Source organism: Ambystoma mexicanum, chromosome 5q, assembly GCF_040938575.1.
Source record: "Ambystoma mexicanum isolate Mex_15411 chromosome 5q, UKY_AmexF1_1, whole genome shotgun sequence".
NCBI lineage: Eukaryota > Metazoa > Chordata > Amphibia > Caudata > Ambystomatidae > Ambystoma > Ambystoma mexicanum.
In genome coordinates this window covers 1,340,803,269-1,340,819,336 of record NC_090933.1, presented here as the reverse complement: position 1 = coordinate 1,340,819,336, position 16,068 = coordinate 1,340,803,269, and the positions used below count along the sequence as shown (strand labels likewise).

Sequence of the window (16,068 nt, the reverse complement as noted above, 5' to 3'; positions counted from 1 at the left end):
GCTGGTGTGAGGGGTGGTGTATCTGTTCTCCCATGTCTGCAGGTGTAAAGGGTGGTATATCTGTTCTCCCATGTCTGCAGGTGTGAGGGTGGTGTATCAGTTCTCCCATGACTGCAGGTTTGAGGGGTGGTGTATCTGTTCTCCAATGTCTGCAGGTGTGAGGATGGTGTATCTGTTTGCTCATGTTTGCAGGTGTGAGGGGTGGTGTATCTGTTATCCCGTGTCGGCGGGTGTGAAGGGTGGTGCATCTGTTCTCCCATGTCTGCTGGTATGGGGGTGCTGCCCCTCTGCTATTCAGTGCCTGCTGTTATAAGAAGTGCTATGCTTCCATATGTTCCAGCATCTTCGGGTCTGAGGGGTGTTAGAACTGTATGATCTCCAATGTCTGCTAGTGTGAGGCGTGGTGTATCTTTTCTCCCATGCCTGCAGGTGTGAGGAATGGTGTATATGTTCTTCCATGTCTGCAGGTGCGAGGGGTGGTGTATCTGTTCTCCCATGTCTGCTTGTGTGAGGGGTGGTGTATATGTTCTGCCATATCTACTAGTGTGAGGGGTGGTGTATATGTTCTTCCATGTCTGCAGGTGTGAGGATGGTGTATTTGTTCTCCCATGTCTGCAGGTGTGAGGGGTGGCTTATTTGTTCTCCCATGTCTGCAGGTGTAAGGGTGGTGTATCTGTTCTACCATGTCTACTATTGTGAGGGGTGGTGTATCTGTTCTCCCATGTCTGCAGGTGTGAGGGTGGTGTATCTGTTCACCCGTGTCTGCAGGTGTGAGGGTGGTGTATTTGTTCTCCCATGTCTGCAGGTGTGAGGGGTGGTGAAACTGTTCTCACATGTCTTCTGGTGTGAGGGATGGTGTATCTGTTCTCCCATGTCTGCTGATGTGAGGGGTGGTGTATATGTGATCCCATGTCTGCAGGTGTGAGGGGTTGTGCATATGTTCTGCCATGTCTACTAGTGTGAGCGGTGGTGTATCTGCTCTCCCATGTCTGCAGGTGTGAGGGGTGGTGTATATGTTCTGCCATGTCTGCTGGTGTGAGGGGTGGTGTATCTGTTCTCCCATGTCTGCAGGTGTGAGGGGTGGTGTATCTGTTCACCCGTGTCTGCAGGTGTGAGGGTGGTGTATTTGTTCTCCCATGTCTGCAGGTGTGAGGGGTGGTGAAACTGTTCTCACATGTCTTCTGGTGTGAGGGATGGTGTATCTGCTCTCCCATGTCTGCAGGTGTGAGGGGTGGTGTATATGTTCTGCCATGTCTGCTGGTGTGAGGGGTGGTGTATCTGGTCTCCCATATCTTCTGGTGTGAGCGGTGGTGTATATGTTCCCCCATGTCTTCTTGTGTGTGGGGTGGTGTATATGTTCTGCCATGTCTGCTGGTGTGAGGGGTGGTGTATCTGGTCTCCCATATCTTCTGGTGTGAGCGGTGGTGTATCTGTTCTCCCGTGTCTGCGGGTGTGAAGGGTGGTGTATCTGTTCTCCCATGTCTGCAGGTGTAAGGGGTGGTGTATCTGTTCTCCCATGTCTTCTGGTGTGAGGGATGGTGTATTTGTTGTTCCATGCCTGCAGATGCGAGAGGTGGTGTATCTGTTCTCCCATGTCTGCAGGTGTCAGGGGTGGTGTATCTCTTCTCCCATGTCTGCAGGTGTGAGGGTGGTGTGTCTGTTCTCCCATGTCTACTAGTGTGAGGGGTGGTGTGTATGTTCTGCCATGTCTGCAGGTGTCAGGGGTGGTGTATCTCTTCTCCCATGTCTGCAGGTGTGAGGGTGGTGTATCTGTTCTCCCATGTCTTCTGGTGTGAGGGATGGTGTATCTGTTCTCCCATGTCTGCAGGTGTGAGGGTGGTGTATCTGTTCTCCCAGGTCTACTAGTGTGAGGGGTGATGTATATGTACTGCCATGTGTACTAGTGTGAGGGGTGGTGTATATGTTCTGCCATTCTACTAGTGTGAGGGGTGGTGTATCTGTTCTCCGATGTCTGCAGGTGTGAGGGTGGTGTATCTGTTCTCCCATGTCTGCAGGTGTAAGGGGTGGTGTATCTGTTCTCCCATATCTTCTGGTGTGAGGGGTGGTGCATCTGTTCTCCCATGTCTGCAGATGTGAGAGGTGGTGTATCTGTTCTCCCATGTCTACTAGTGTGAGGGGTGGTGTGTATGTTCTGCCATGTCTGCAGGTGTCAGGGGTGGTGTATCTCTTCTCCCATGTCTGCAGGTGTGAGAGGTTATGTATCTGTTCTCCCGTGTCTGCAGGTGTGAGGGGTGGTGTATCTGTTCTCCTGTGTCTGCATGTGTTAGGGGTGGTGCATCTGTTCTCCCATGTCTGCAGGTGTGAGGGGTGGTGTATCTGTTCTCCCATGTCTGCAGGTGTCAGGGGTGGTGTATATGTTCCCCCCATGTCTGCAGGTGTGAGGGTGGTGTATCTGTTCTCCCATGTCTGCAGGTGTGAGGGGTGGTGTATCTGTTCTCCCATGTCTGCAGGTGTGAGGGTGATGTATCTGTTCTCCCATGTCTACGAGTGTGAGGTGTGGTGTATATGTTCTGCCATGTCTACTAGTGTGAGGGGTGGTGTATCTGTTCTCCGATGTCTGCAGGTGTAAGGGGTGGTGTATCTGTTCTCCCATATCTTCTGGTGTGAGGGGTGGTGCATCTGTTCTCCCATGTCTGCAGATGAGAGGTGGTGTATCTGTTCTCCCATGTCTGCAGGTGTCAGGGGTGGTGTATCTCTTATCCCATGTCTGCAGGTGTGAGAGGTGGTGTATTTGTTCTCCCGTGTCTGCGGGTGTGAAGGGTGGTGTATCTGTTCTCCCATGTGCTGCTGTACCTCTGTCCCACAGTGTTTGCAGAGGTTAGATTGCCTGCACCTCAATGTCTTTCTGTGTTTGTAGCATGTGTGGCACTTCCCTCTCCACCCAAGTCTCTTCTTACATGTCTGGCCATCCCTGAAATAACAGTATAAACATGAGGAAAGGTAGGTTTAATGTGTTGATAGAAATGCTGTATTTGGTAAATAGTGTGATTCTGCCTCTGACACACTTTAACTGTCCCGCCGCCTCCCCCTGCCCCCAGCTGCCCGGCTAGCGTTGCCACTGTGACACTGCACTCTCACTAAAGTAAGGGTTTCCGTTCCCCACCCTCCCTGCTCGGTGCTCTTGAGGTTCCCGCTCCCTGTGCCACCAGGCCCCGTCCTCTACTCTGCTGGGCAGCCTCTGCTGCTGTTGGTGGGGAGAGGTGGCATTGTTGCTGTGCCTCGATGCCCCCCTTTTGCCCCTAGTGTCCTGCTCCGTTGGTGCTTGGTGGGTGTCGGACTCTTGGGCTCGCGTGGTCTGGAGGCGCCTTTCCTTTACGCACAGCTCCTCTTGCCACTTGGCCCTCTGTTCGAAGATGTTGGCTATAAGTCGCACGTGGTCTGGCTTCCTGCTTCCTTTACTCCAGGGGTCCACGTTGGAACAGGGGCTGTAGGCGCACATGTTGTCCGTGCCTTCCTGCCTTAGGTGGTTTTCATCCTTTCTGCGGTGTGCTGTGGCGCCCTCTTGCTCTGAAGTCTCACATCGGTCATCCCCATTGGAGCAGAAATTTTGGAAGAGACTCTAAAGCCGGAAGGAGAAGGCACATTAGAAATGGAAGATATATATTTTCTTTAAGAACTATGGCCGACACAGAAAGAAGTTAGCAGGAGTATGTCATAAATACCGAACTAGTCCTGTAAATTATTTGTGAGTCGAATAGTCTCACTCAAGGAGTAAGTCAACAGTAAGTCAGAGTTGCCACCAGCAACTTCTTCATGAATCAGTCCATATGCGTTTTGAATATCAGCCTTAGACAGTCTGATATTGGGTGGCTTGGCCTGTGTCTGCCTGCTGTAATCAGGGGTCTCTGCCATGAACTGGATGATGCCTACACATGCGAAATGTCTGCCTGCTTCACAAAGGTTGAGTCCAGTGTCTGGCAAAGAACCCGTCACAGCTGGCAGAGCTCACAAAGCGTGCACAAAAACCATACAATGCAACATGTGAACAATCATTAGTTCTCGATTATCTATTAGCAGAAACAAATCCAGTCAAATAATGCGATTTAGTGTACTTTCTGTCTCATGTTCCCCGACATTAGCCTACTCCATAAATTAAGCATACAATCCCAATTCGTCTTTACTTCAATAATGATATTAAACCTTTCACATGCTGACATCTTATATTTGGACAGTATAGCAAAAGTGATTTCATACTTTTGATTTTGTCGACACATTCCTGTTCTGTTACAGAGTTTAATCCTAGCCTTTGCACACGTGCCATCTAAAATAGGCCAAATGTTACATTTTAATCGTATGCAATCACATCTAAATAAAATATTAGTAAACTAAGTCACTTTGATGTGTCCCGCTTCTGGAGCAAAGGGTACATATGTATTCCCAGGAATAGGTCTTGGTAGCAAGCACATTCGCATTTTGTTTTTATTAGTGTTCATCATAAATGCTACTCTTCATGTCATGGCAGGCTCCCCCAGCTTCTAAGCGCAGGACTGTGGATCGAACACGTGCCCCTGAGCTATCCTACCAGTCTTTAGGTCAAAGCCTCAATATTCTGTTTAACAGTAGATTGGAAAAGGACCAGATTCTCATCTGGAACATCCATCTGCATGGAGCCCCACCTTTCCATCTGCACGGCAGCCATCTTAAATAAGTATTGTGTTTGAATGAACGGGGCACCACGAGGCAATCTAGTTCATTCAAACAAAATACATTACTGTTAGCACGCCGGTTTCCTGATCGGATCATGTGGTAATGGTGCTGGGCCACAAACAGGAATAACACCCGCTCCAGGGGATCGGATCATGTGGTAATGGTGCCGGGCAGCGAATAGGAATAACACCAGATCCAGCGGATCGGATCATGTGGTAATGGTGCCGGGCCGCTAACAGGAATAACACTCTATCCAGCGGATCGGATCATGTGGTAATGGTGCCGGGCCGCTAACAGGAATAACACTCTATCCAGCGGATCGGATCATGTGGTAATGGTGCCGGGCCGCTAACAGGAATAACACTCTATCCAGCTGATCGGATCATGTGGTAATGGTGCCGGGCCGCTAACAGGAATAATACCCGATCCAGCGGATCGGATCATGTGGTAATGGTGCCGGGCCGCTAACAGGAATCACACCCGATCCAGCGGATCGGATCATGTGGTAATGGTGCCGGGCCGCTAACAGGAATAACACTCTATCCAGCGGATCGGATCATGTGGTAATGGTGCCAGGCCGCTAACAGGAATAACACTCTATCCAGCGGATCGGATCATGTGGTAATGGTGCCGGGCCGCTAACAGGAATAACACTCTATCCAGCGGATCGGATCATGTGGTAATGGTGCCGGGCAGCGAACAGGAATAACACCAGATCCAGCGGATCGGATCATGTGGTAATGGTGCCGGGCCGCTAACAGGAATAACTCTCTATCCAGCGGATCGGATCATGTGGTAATGGTGCCGGGCCGCTAACAGGAATAACACCCGATCCAGCGGATCGGATCATGTGGTAATGGTGCCGGGCCGCTAACAGGAATAACACCCGATCCAGCGGATCGGATCATGTGGTAATGGTGCCGGGCCGCTAACAGGAATAACACTCTATCCAGCGGATCGGATCATGTGGTAATGGTGCCGGGCAGCGAACAGGAATAACACCAGATCCAGCGGATCGGATCATGTGGTAATGGTGCCGGGCCGCTAACAGGAATAACACTCTATCCAGCGGATCGGATCATGTGGTAATGGTGCCGGGCCGCTAACAGGAATAACACTCTATCCAGCGGATCGGATCATGTGGTAATGGTGCCGGGCCGCTAACAGGAATAACACTCTATCCAGCGGATCGGATCATGTGGTAATGGTGCCGGGCAGCGAACAGGAATAACACCAGATCCAGCGGATCGGATCATGTGGTAATGGTGCCGGGCCGCTAACAGGAATAACTCTCTATCCAGCGGATCGGATCATGTGGTAATGGTGCCGGGCCGCTAACAGGAATAACACTCTATCCAGCGGATCGGATCATGTGGTAATGGTGCCGGGCCGCTAACAGGAATAATACCCGATCCAGCGGATCGGATCATGTGGTAATGGTGCCGGGCCGCTAACAGGAATCACACCCGATCCAGCGGATCGGATCATGTGGTAATGGTGCCAGGCAGCGAATAGGAATAACACCAGATCCAGCGGATCGGATCATGTGGTAATGGTGCCGGGCCGCTAACAGGAATAACACTCTATCCAGCGGATCGGATCATGTGGTAATGGTGCCGGGCCGCTAACAGGAATAATACCCGATCCAGCGGATCGGATCATGTGGTAATGGTGCCGGGCCGCTAACAGGAATCACACCCGATCCAGCGGATCGGATCATGTGGTAATGGTGCCGGGCCGCTAACAGGAATAACGCCCGATCCAGCGGATCATGTGGTAATGGTGCCGGGCCGCTAACAGGAATCACACCCGATCCAGCGGATCGGATCATGTGGTAATGGTGCCGGGCCGCTAACAGGAATAACGCCCGATCCAGCGGATCATGTGGTAATGGTGCCGGGCCGCTAACAGGAATAACACCCGATCCAGCGGATCGGATCATGTGGTAATGGTGCCGGGCCGTTACCACCTGATACAGCCCACCAGATCGAGTGTTATTTAACTTTAACTTCATTACATTTACAATGCGCACCTAATGACCCAGAGGCTTAACACAAAAGACTATACAAACAGAGCACACACAAATCCAGGATACAGGATAATTAGCTGCTAGTCAACAGGGGGCATAAGGTTGTTATCTAAACAGCAGAGTCTTAAGCTTCTTCCTGAACATTGTAGTAGAATTCAACTCTCTCAGGTCTGGCGCAGTCATGTAAAATATACATACATACAATATAAAAACATTCTCTGATTGTTAGTGGACTTGTGGTGAGTCGGAAAGAAAGAACTTTGAAGCTAATTGTGTCTAGACCGAACCAGGTTGGAAATGGGGTGCATTTCTTCTGCAACTTTCATATTCTCCATGCTTGTCCCACAATTTCTCTGCTCTATTTGGAGTTAAGCAATCTTTCTTGTTGAAGTCCCGTAACTGGTTTAAGCGTCAGTACTCTGTACTTCCCCATTAGCTCATCTGAATTTAGGTCTTCAGCGACTGAAAACGTGCCAACTACTCAAGTAATTAGAAAAAAAGTGGCACTATATCAAACAGGCAAACAGCTACATATATTCCATTATCTGTTTTCACGCAGTGCTAAAACCATCACATCAGGTGTTACCTTGATTGCATAATGGCTTGCCGCTCAGTGTTGAGAAGCCAAGTGGGTGTATTACAACGGAAACCTAATTGCATCCCATTAACGGGCACGAAAAGCAATTGTTCAGAAAAGGAAGGGATGGTGACAGACTAAGAGCGTCCTACACAAACTGAGGAAGAGATGATTTGCCAAAATGTCTAATTTGGGCGACCCTAGATCTCGCCCTCTTGAGAACGTTAGGCAACATACACGAAAGTTAGTATTGAAACTAAAATCAAAAGTACTAGACTTCAATGGGGTCCCGGATCCGAATGTGGATAAATCGCATCGCCAATGCCGAGGGGTCTCAAGACCACATTGGGGACACTGCGCCTGTTTAAAGAGCCAGGGGTGACTACTCCTATGGGTTTGCATGTGCACCGCACTTCATCCTGCCTTGACTTAATGCTTGCTTCCCCCCTCTTGATGCCCTATACGGACAACATAACTATGGACAACATTGCTATCGGAACGCAATCATTAACAGGGATGGTCCCGGAAAGCACACCGAACACTCCTGATCACATGTAACAAGCTGGAAGCACACCTCGCGAAAAAGAGGGGTATTATGCCAAAGGGAATAAAGCAAATAGGTTCCTGGTCAGAAAGCTTGCGAAAACAAACCAAAGAAATATGATAGTAGGCCTCAGGGATACTCAGGGGGCGCTACAATATGTAGAGGATGCCAACCTGCGGATGGCAGAATGTCACCTACGGAGAAACTGTAGCGGAACTAGGGCGTTACATGGCAGAAGCGGCCACTGACAGAGAGGCCTTGGATCTTCCCATTACCTTATAGCAGGCTTTACGCCTTACTTTAACAACACCTTTCGGGCACAGCTGCTGAAGGCCCTAACTAAACTGTTCAACACCTTCCATCGGGCTGGACAGGTGACAGAGTCCATGCAGAACTCCTCAACTATCCTCCTACTAAAGCCGGGTAAAGATCTTCAAGGCTGCCTCGTACAGGCCAATGACGCTATTAAATTAAACACTGATGCAAATATGTACTCGAAAGTCTCTGCTAATAGGTTGGTAGCGATTCTGCGAAAGGTGATCGAAGCAGATCACACCGGCTTGATCATGGGTAGACCCACAGGGATAATATCCGCCGGGCCGTGAACCTAGTGGAAATAGCTACAATGGATCGCTGTAAAATGGGGCTCCTAACATTAGTTGCCACTAAAGTATTCAATAAGGTGGACAGGGCCTTTATGAAGCTAACACTTGAGCAGTTCCGTTTTTAGCAAGTTTTCCAGAATATGGATGTGGCCAACTAACCCTTCCATCAAACATCCCGACAGGGAAAGCAGACGATCAGGTGCTATACAGCTTCCATGTGGCCCGAGGCATTGGTGCCCCCTCTCTCTGCTACTATTTGCCCTGTTAATGAAACCATTTGCTAAGCGGGTCAGGAATAATGCAGCTATTGAAGGGGTTGTGGTGGGCCAAAAAAACGTACAAGCCATCTTTGTATGTTGACGAGATGATGTTGTCCCTCACAAATGTCCAAACCTCCCTGCGCCTGGCCATGATAGAACTGGATTCCTTCAAAAGCGCTGCCTGCTTTGAGGTGAACTATCACACAAGTCTAGCGCTGTGGGTGTGGGTTTAACGGAAGAAGATGTAAAAGCTCTCTGCCCAGGTGGCCCGATTGAGTGGGTAAATGATGCGTTAGGCTATCTTGGGGTTCGGATCGCGGCGAGGAGATGTATAAGCGTAATTTCCCAGAGCTATTTAGAGACTTCGAGGCAGATCTAGAAAGGTGGAAAACACAGGAAATCTCACGGATGGGTCGCATTACAGCCATCAAAATGAACCTGTTGCTGAGGTTCTTCTACCAATGTGCGGCACTCCTGCTGGAGGTCCCACGGAAACCCTTAATGAGACTTCAGCAATAGGTCTTCCAATTTATACTGCGTGGGAAAAGGCCTAGAATTCCCAAAGCAGCGATGATGGGTGATGTGCATCTAGGAGGGATGGGAGTTCCTAACCTGTACCTGGAATAGGCCCACGGATCACCCCAAGTGGGTGGAGCTGGAGCGTGCCAAACCCCTGCTGCCCCTTGGCACCCTGCCATACACCTCCCAACAGGCATGGAAACACTGGCCCCAACTCCTCTCCTCCAGGAAAACAACATTAAGGGTCAAAATGAACCTGTTGCTGAGGTTCTTCTACCAATGTGCGGCACTCCTGGTGGAGGTCCCACGGAAACCCTTAATGAGACTTCAGCAATAGGTCTTCCAATTTATACTGCGTGGGAAAAGGCCTAGAATTCCCAAAGCAGCGATGATGGGTGATGTGCATCTAGGAGGGATGGGAGTTCCTAACCTGTACCTGGAATAGGCCCACGGATCACCCCAAGTGGGTGGAGCTGGAGCGAGCCAAACCCCTGCTGCCCCTTGGCACCCTGCCATACACCTCCCAACAGGCATGGAAACACTGGCCCCAACTCCTCTCCTCCAGGAAAACAACATTAAGGGTCTGGGACTGGGCGAGGAAGCGGGCGGGTATCCCATCAGGTTGGGGCACACACCCCGATCTTTCACAACCCGGACTTCACCCCAGGCCTCCAGCCCTCAGACTTTCGCCAGTGGTTGCAGGGGGGCCTACACTGTCTTTCACAACTCTTTTTGAGAACGGGTCTCCCCTAACCTTTGTAGATTGTAAAAACAAGTTTACCTTAACTGAGGCTGATCGTTATAGGTATGGTCACATCAGACATTGGATAACTCATCCCTTGACTCAGCAGGGGGCAACTCGGAAACCAGGGCCCATTGAACACGCCGTATTAGAGGGCTCAGAGAGAGGCTCCACGTCTAAAATCCATAAGCTACTACAGACAGATATGTGGGCGCTTCGAACCAGTTACATGACGCAGTGGGAGGCAGACATAGACCACCCCACAGAAGAAGGGACGTGGGTAGACATATGGTCACGAAACTAGACTTCCCAGCAATGCATGAGCAAAAAGGAATGCGCCTTTGAACTGACATACCGCTGGTATTATCCTCCGACCAGGCTGCACAACATCAAAAGTTCACTAGATCCATCCTGCTGGAGAAAATGCAGAGCAAGCAGGACTTTCTTGCATATGTGGTGGGGGTGCCCATAGGCGTAGGGCTTTTGACGACAGGTGGCATCCACAATAGAGTCCATAACTCGGGTTCCATTTCCATTCTGATGTAATGCTGCTGAGGGTCTCTGCTCCGCATGTTTACCCATGGTCGGGGTAAGGGCCAAACTGATCGCGCACCTCCTGTTGGCTGCAAGAATTACAATTTTCCGAGCCTGGATGACACTAGAGGGCCTGCTTATTTCCCAGTGGTGGGCGACAATATGGGACATCCTAGTTGCAGAAAATGTTACAGCAGCAAAGGAACAGGTTCTACACCGATTCAATGAGATTTGGAATATGGCCTGGATTTCCACACACAGGCACACAGACCACAGCAAGTGGCGGCAAGAGACGTAATGACTTGGGGGCTGGCTTAAGTTGCCGGAGGCGGGCAGGGTGGGAGAACAAGAGGGGAGAGGGAAGTTCCTATGAAACATTGTGGCATTCCTAAGTACCTAATGTTTAAGCGCTGATTCTATGTTTTCTTTTATGTGCAACCAAACTCAAAGTTGTTAAAAAAAAAAAAAAAAGAATCAAAAGTACTTGGTCACCATTCTGCTAGTACCTCTTGCCCTGTGGGTCAAGTAACTTCTCCAATCGCTGGCCAAACAATCACTGACTTCTTTCCGAAGTCTGGGGACAGCAATGAAATTAGATCCATTATTTCCAAACGGGCCATTGCTGTAATAGACAGGACGCATATAAATGACATCAGTATGATTTAATTTGTGGATAATTAAATCAATGTACTGCCTCCCTTGGAAACAGAGGGTGTAGGAAATTGTGAAAACCTTGTCCAGCAGACATGTGACGCTTCCTGTATATGCTCCTTTACGGAACTGACAAACTTTCTGGACAATGAGTCTGCAGGGATGCGGGGGGACTAGCCTCCAACGGATGCAATATTTTTACATTATACACTCCGGGAGGCACACAAACGTATAAGACTTACATCACCATCTGTATCAGCTTTAAAATGGTGCCTAGGTCATTTGTAGAACTTTATGATAACATCAGGGATGAGGTGATGGCACATACTTTGTCTGAGTGAAATCAAAATCAAATTGTAAATGTTGGAGCCTTCAGCCATGTCTCCTCCAGTTTGTCCTTGTAGTTGTGGAGTCAACGTGGCATCACAAACCCCGACTAATACTTCTCTGATCGTGATAAGCGAGGAGGAAGACGGGGATGGCTATAATTCGCACAGTCCTAAAACGTCTGCCTGAATCCATGAGGAAGCGTTGATGGGGAGAGTGTAAGTGGTATTGATGTAATTATAATGGAGGGTGTACGGGACAGTGGTGTGAGGGATGAGACAATGGTCACTCAGCAAAAGGAAAATTGCCCAGAAGAAAAGCATTTGTTGGGTAATTTTGTATTGGCCCAAAGTGGGGAAAATCATAAGGCCCATGGTCACAGACTCCAGCCGTATTCAATCTCGGACCCAGGTTCACGCTAGAGACATTGGGCCGGGTAAATTGCTGGTAGATCGTGAAATTTTGCTAATTGGAGGCAGTAACGACAAACCTCCCTTTTAGTATCCTAAGGAATGCATGGAGTGTAGATTTGGCTCTGAAAGTTTCTAACAATAATGAGAGAAGGCCTGAGCTCAAGTCTGCGTCTTATCCGGTGAAGGATAAGCATGAAGGGTAATTTACAGACAACAGATCATGCATTAAGAGTACCTTGTAGAAAGAGATTTCCTGTGTGTTTGAATCGATTTCATTTTCTGAAATCTCTAGATTGAAAGCGTTATCGTAAGCTGATATTGATCGGGTGGAATTTGTGGACAGGATAACAACTGAGAAGAACAAGTTACTTCCCTCTGGTAACGTTCTTTCGACTGGATGGTCCTCCCACGTATTCCTCATCTTTAGATTTCTTCCCTTCCAGTGTCGGCTACTTCGGAGAAAAAAATAATCGTCAGAGGGCACTGTGTGTCATTGTGTTCAACTGGATGTCCCTCAAGCGCCCCATCTTGGGGTTGACGCCATCAAAGGTATAAATAGCACGCACTGCGCCCGTTATTCAGTTCAGTTATTTCACCTTCAACCCACAGGATAACCGACATTAGCGTAACCAAGACAGTATTAGACGTAGAAGGAACGCAAGGTGTAATGCATGGAAATACCACTGCAGGGTAGGATGGGAGGGACGATGAGGAATATGTGGGAGGAACATCTTGTCGGAAGAACGTTACCCGGGGTAAGTAACTTGTTCTTCGAATGAATTGTGTCCTCCGACGCATTCATCATCTTTAGCAGTGTGAGGTTTGGAAGAGGGAGTAAGAATTTTCAGAAAGGAGTAATCATGCTCAATTTTCGTCATGAATGGAATGTAGAACCGCCTTTCCAAATCCCACCTCCTGGCCTGAAGCAGAGTCTAGACAATAGTGCTTTTTGAAAGTATGGATAGAAGACCAGGGGACTGCGGCACAAATGTCGTTTATCGGCACGCCTCTCTGTAAGGCAGACCTAGACATGCCTCTTGAAGACTGAGCTTGCAGATATTCTGGGGGATACTTTCCTGCAAGTCTATAACATTCTGTGATACACAGAATTATCCATCTGGATAACGTCTGTTTGGTCACTGCCAGGCCCAACGTATGTGCGGTGTAACCCACAAAATGTTGGTCGTCCTCTCTCAATTTAGCAAGACGTGATGTGTAAAAGCTTAGTGGTCTTTTAGGGTCGAGTCTGTACAGTCCGTCTTCCTCCATATTGGGGTGTGGAGGAGAATAGAACGTTGGCAAAACAATTTTCTTTGAGGTATGAAAGTCGGAAACTGCTTTCGGAAAAAAAGTTGAATTAACTCTCAAGACAAATTTGTCATTATAAAATGCTGTATATGGTGGCTTACATGATAAAGCTTGTAATTCGCTCACCCTGCGGGCATATGTTAAAGCGACTAGTAAGATTGTCTTAAACGTCAAAAGCCGCAATGACAGGAGTGAAGAGGCTCGAAGGGAGCACACATAAGAAATTTTAGTAATAGATTTAAATCCCAAACTGGTACTAGAATTGGGATTTGAGGGAACACATCTGTGAGTCCATTTTAGAAATTGAATATTTCAGCATCTTGAAGTAAGAAGCTTCTTCAGACGTGCGCTTATAAATTGAAAGTGCCACCACCTACCCCTGGATGATTCCAATCTAGAGCCCCAGATTAGCTAGATACCATTTTAAAGATAACACCATAGGTTTGACGCACTGAAAAGGATCCATATTCTTATCCATGCACAAGCTGCAGAACTTGTTCCAATGGCAGCAATACAGAGATTTGGTTGCTGGCCTTCTGGCCGAAAGTAAAATCTCCATTACGTAATCCAGGAGGTCCCAATCCTTATATCTCAACCTCTCAGAAACCATGCATGAAGGCTGAGTGTCTTGACCTCTTGATGGAGAACCCGACCCTCCTCTCGTTAGAGAAGGCCCTCTCTTTGTGGAAGACGCATTGCAGGGCAGATGGACATGTCCAGAAGGCCCGGATACCACGTCCTCCCGGCCTAATCTGGAGCAATTAGGATCTTGGATTTCCCGAACGTTCTCAACCTCCTGATCACTTGAGGAAGGACGGGGAACACATATAGGAGTGGAAACCTCCCAGTCCAATACGAATGCGTCCCCTATAATTCCTCTTGCAGGAAATTCCCCGGAGCAGAACAGCTCGCACTTACGGTTGGCACTGGTCGCGAACATATCTACTTGAGGGTTTCCCCAAAGGGTGAAGATCTCTTGAAGGACTTCCTGAGCTAGTTCCCACCCATGGGAGACTCTGCTTGGCCTGCTCAGAGCATCCACCGCCTTGTTCTCCTCCCCAGCTAGGTAAACGGCTGATAGGGAAATTCCTTCTTGAATTGCCCAGAACCAGAGCTGCATTGCCTCTTTGCACAGTGGTAGTGATCCTACACCTCCTCGCTTGTTGAGGTTGTACATGGCCACTGTGTTGTCCATTTATTTATTGTATTTATTGATAGCGTCCAGACCCAGAGATATCACGGCGCTAGAAGCATGGTACATGAGACAGAAATTGTTACAGAAGAGTTACAAGTGGATCATCGGGTTATGGTACAAACAGCAATGGAGACCGTCATGAGTATTTATTAAACAGGGCCGTTTTGACTTTTTTCCGAAAGAGAGGGTATGAGGGTTCTCCTTGGATGCACAGTGGTAGGGAGATCCAGAGGGTGGGGGCAATGAACATGAAGATGGAACCTCCTGCTCTCTTTCTGATGAATCGGTGGGTGAGTAGTGAGGAGGAGGAGGAGGAAGATGAGGAGGAGGTGTGAAGGCTGCACATGGTGTATTTTTGTGATGCATCAGGTGAGGTAGGGGGCAGTGTTTTGATGGCAACGATGGGTGATGGTCAGGAGTTTGAACTCTATGCATGCCTTCATGGGGGGCCAGTGCGCTTGTGTATGATTTGTCAGATGTGATCTGAGTGTTGCAGGCCATAGGCTGCTCTTAGGGCATTATTTTGGATCAGCTGCAGTTCATATTTTTCAGAGATGTTCCTGCCAATATAGCGTTGCAGTAATCTAGTTTACTGCCAATGATGGCCCTGGCTAGGGTGAGGCAATTGTTTGCGGTAAGGACATTTCGGGAGAGATTGGTAAATTTGGTTGAGTAGGTGGGCAAATGTAGCAACTGACGACATGTTTCTGCATATTTAGTTCTGTGTCGAGGAAAACTCTAAAAGTTTTGACGTGAGAGGATACAGGGGTCGTGTTTCCACCGATGCAGAATGTGGAGAAGGCAGGGTCGAGCTGTTTGAGGTGGTACGGGGAGGCTCACGACAAGGAGCTCTGTTTTGTCATCGTTCAGGCAGAGATGATGGGTTGTTATCCATGCCTGGATGATGCTGTAGATGAGGTTGATGTTGTCGGAGTCTGTTTTGTTGTTGCCAGTGAGTTTGAGGAGGACTTGTGTGTCATTGGCAAAGTTGGTATAAGGGATGCTGAGGCTGTCCCGGCGGTCGAAAAAAAGCGGTTTGGTGTACATATTGTATAGGTTAGGAGAGAGATTCCAGCCGTACTCCCGGAGGAGTTCAGGGCAGCAAAGTTGACTACATAAAGGGTCAAGAATTGAAGTGCGGCTAAACAAAGATGGAGATTTATCACAAAGTGTTGCCACTGAATCAGGCCTTGCGTTTTGGCCCGGTGTCTTTTTAATCGATATGTATCCGATGTCGGTGCATTTTTAAAATACTTTTTTTTATATCTCCAAAGATGGGCACTTTGAGAATTTCCTGGATCACTTATGCTGATGCCTTTTTAATTTTAGATAAAACTAGGATAGGTCTTCAGTGTCTTTTTATTATAATCAATACAGAGAAAACGAGAATACTAAAATTCTCAAAGAGGAAAAAATTGTGTTCACCTAAGTGTTTTTTTTGGAAAGTATTACTTTCAGTCGTGCTTCAAATATAACCTATTTAGGTTTTCACATAACGGCCCAGCAGGGAGTTGAGAATATGCTCTGTTTTAAAACAGAAAACCTCTGCCTTGACTAATCAATTTTTTTAAGTCGACAGAAAATGTGGCAGTTTTTCCATGAAACCAGCCTTTGATTTTTATGAAGGTAAAATTGTACCGGAAATGGTATATGGGCTGGAATTGTGGAATGATATATCTTTTGGTTTGTTGAATAG

At 48.2% G+C, this 16,068-nt stretch overlaps 1 protein-coding gene across 1 annotated transcript in view; it reads right to left on the bottom strand.

Moving 5' to 3' along the window:
* Window positions 1-3,049: 3,049 nt before the first annotated feature.
* Window positions 3,050-16,068, bottom strand: part of LOC138498107 (uncharacterized) — a 464,475-nt gene continuing 451,456 nt past the window's right edge. Inside the window, exon 3 of the mRNA XM_069621964.1 lies at window positions 3,050-3,580. Coding sequence (XP_069478065.1) covers window positions 3,068-3,580 — 513 coding nt within the window. The 3' untranslated portion in view covers window positions 3,050-3,067. The remainder of the gene's footprint in view (window positions 3,581-16,068) is intronic.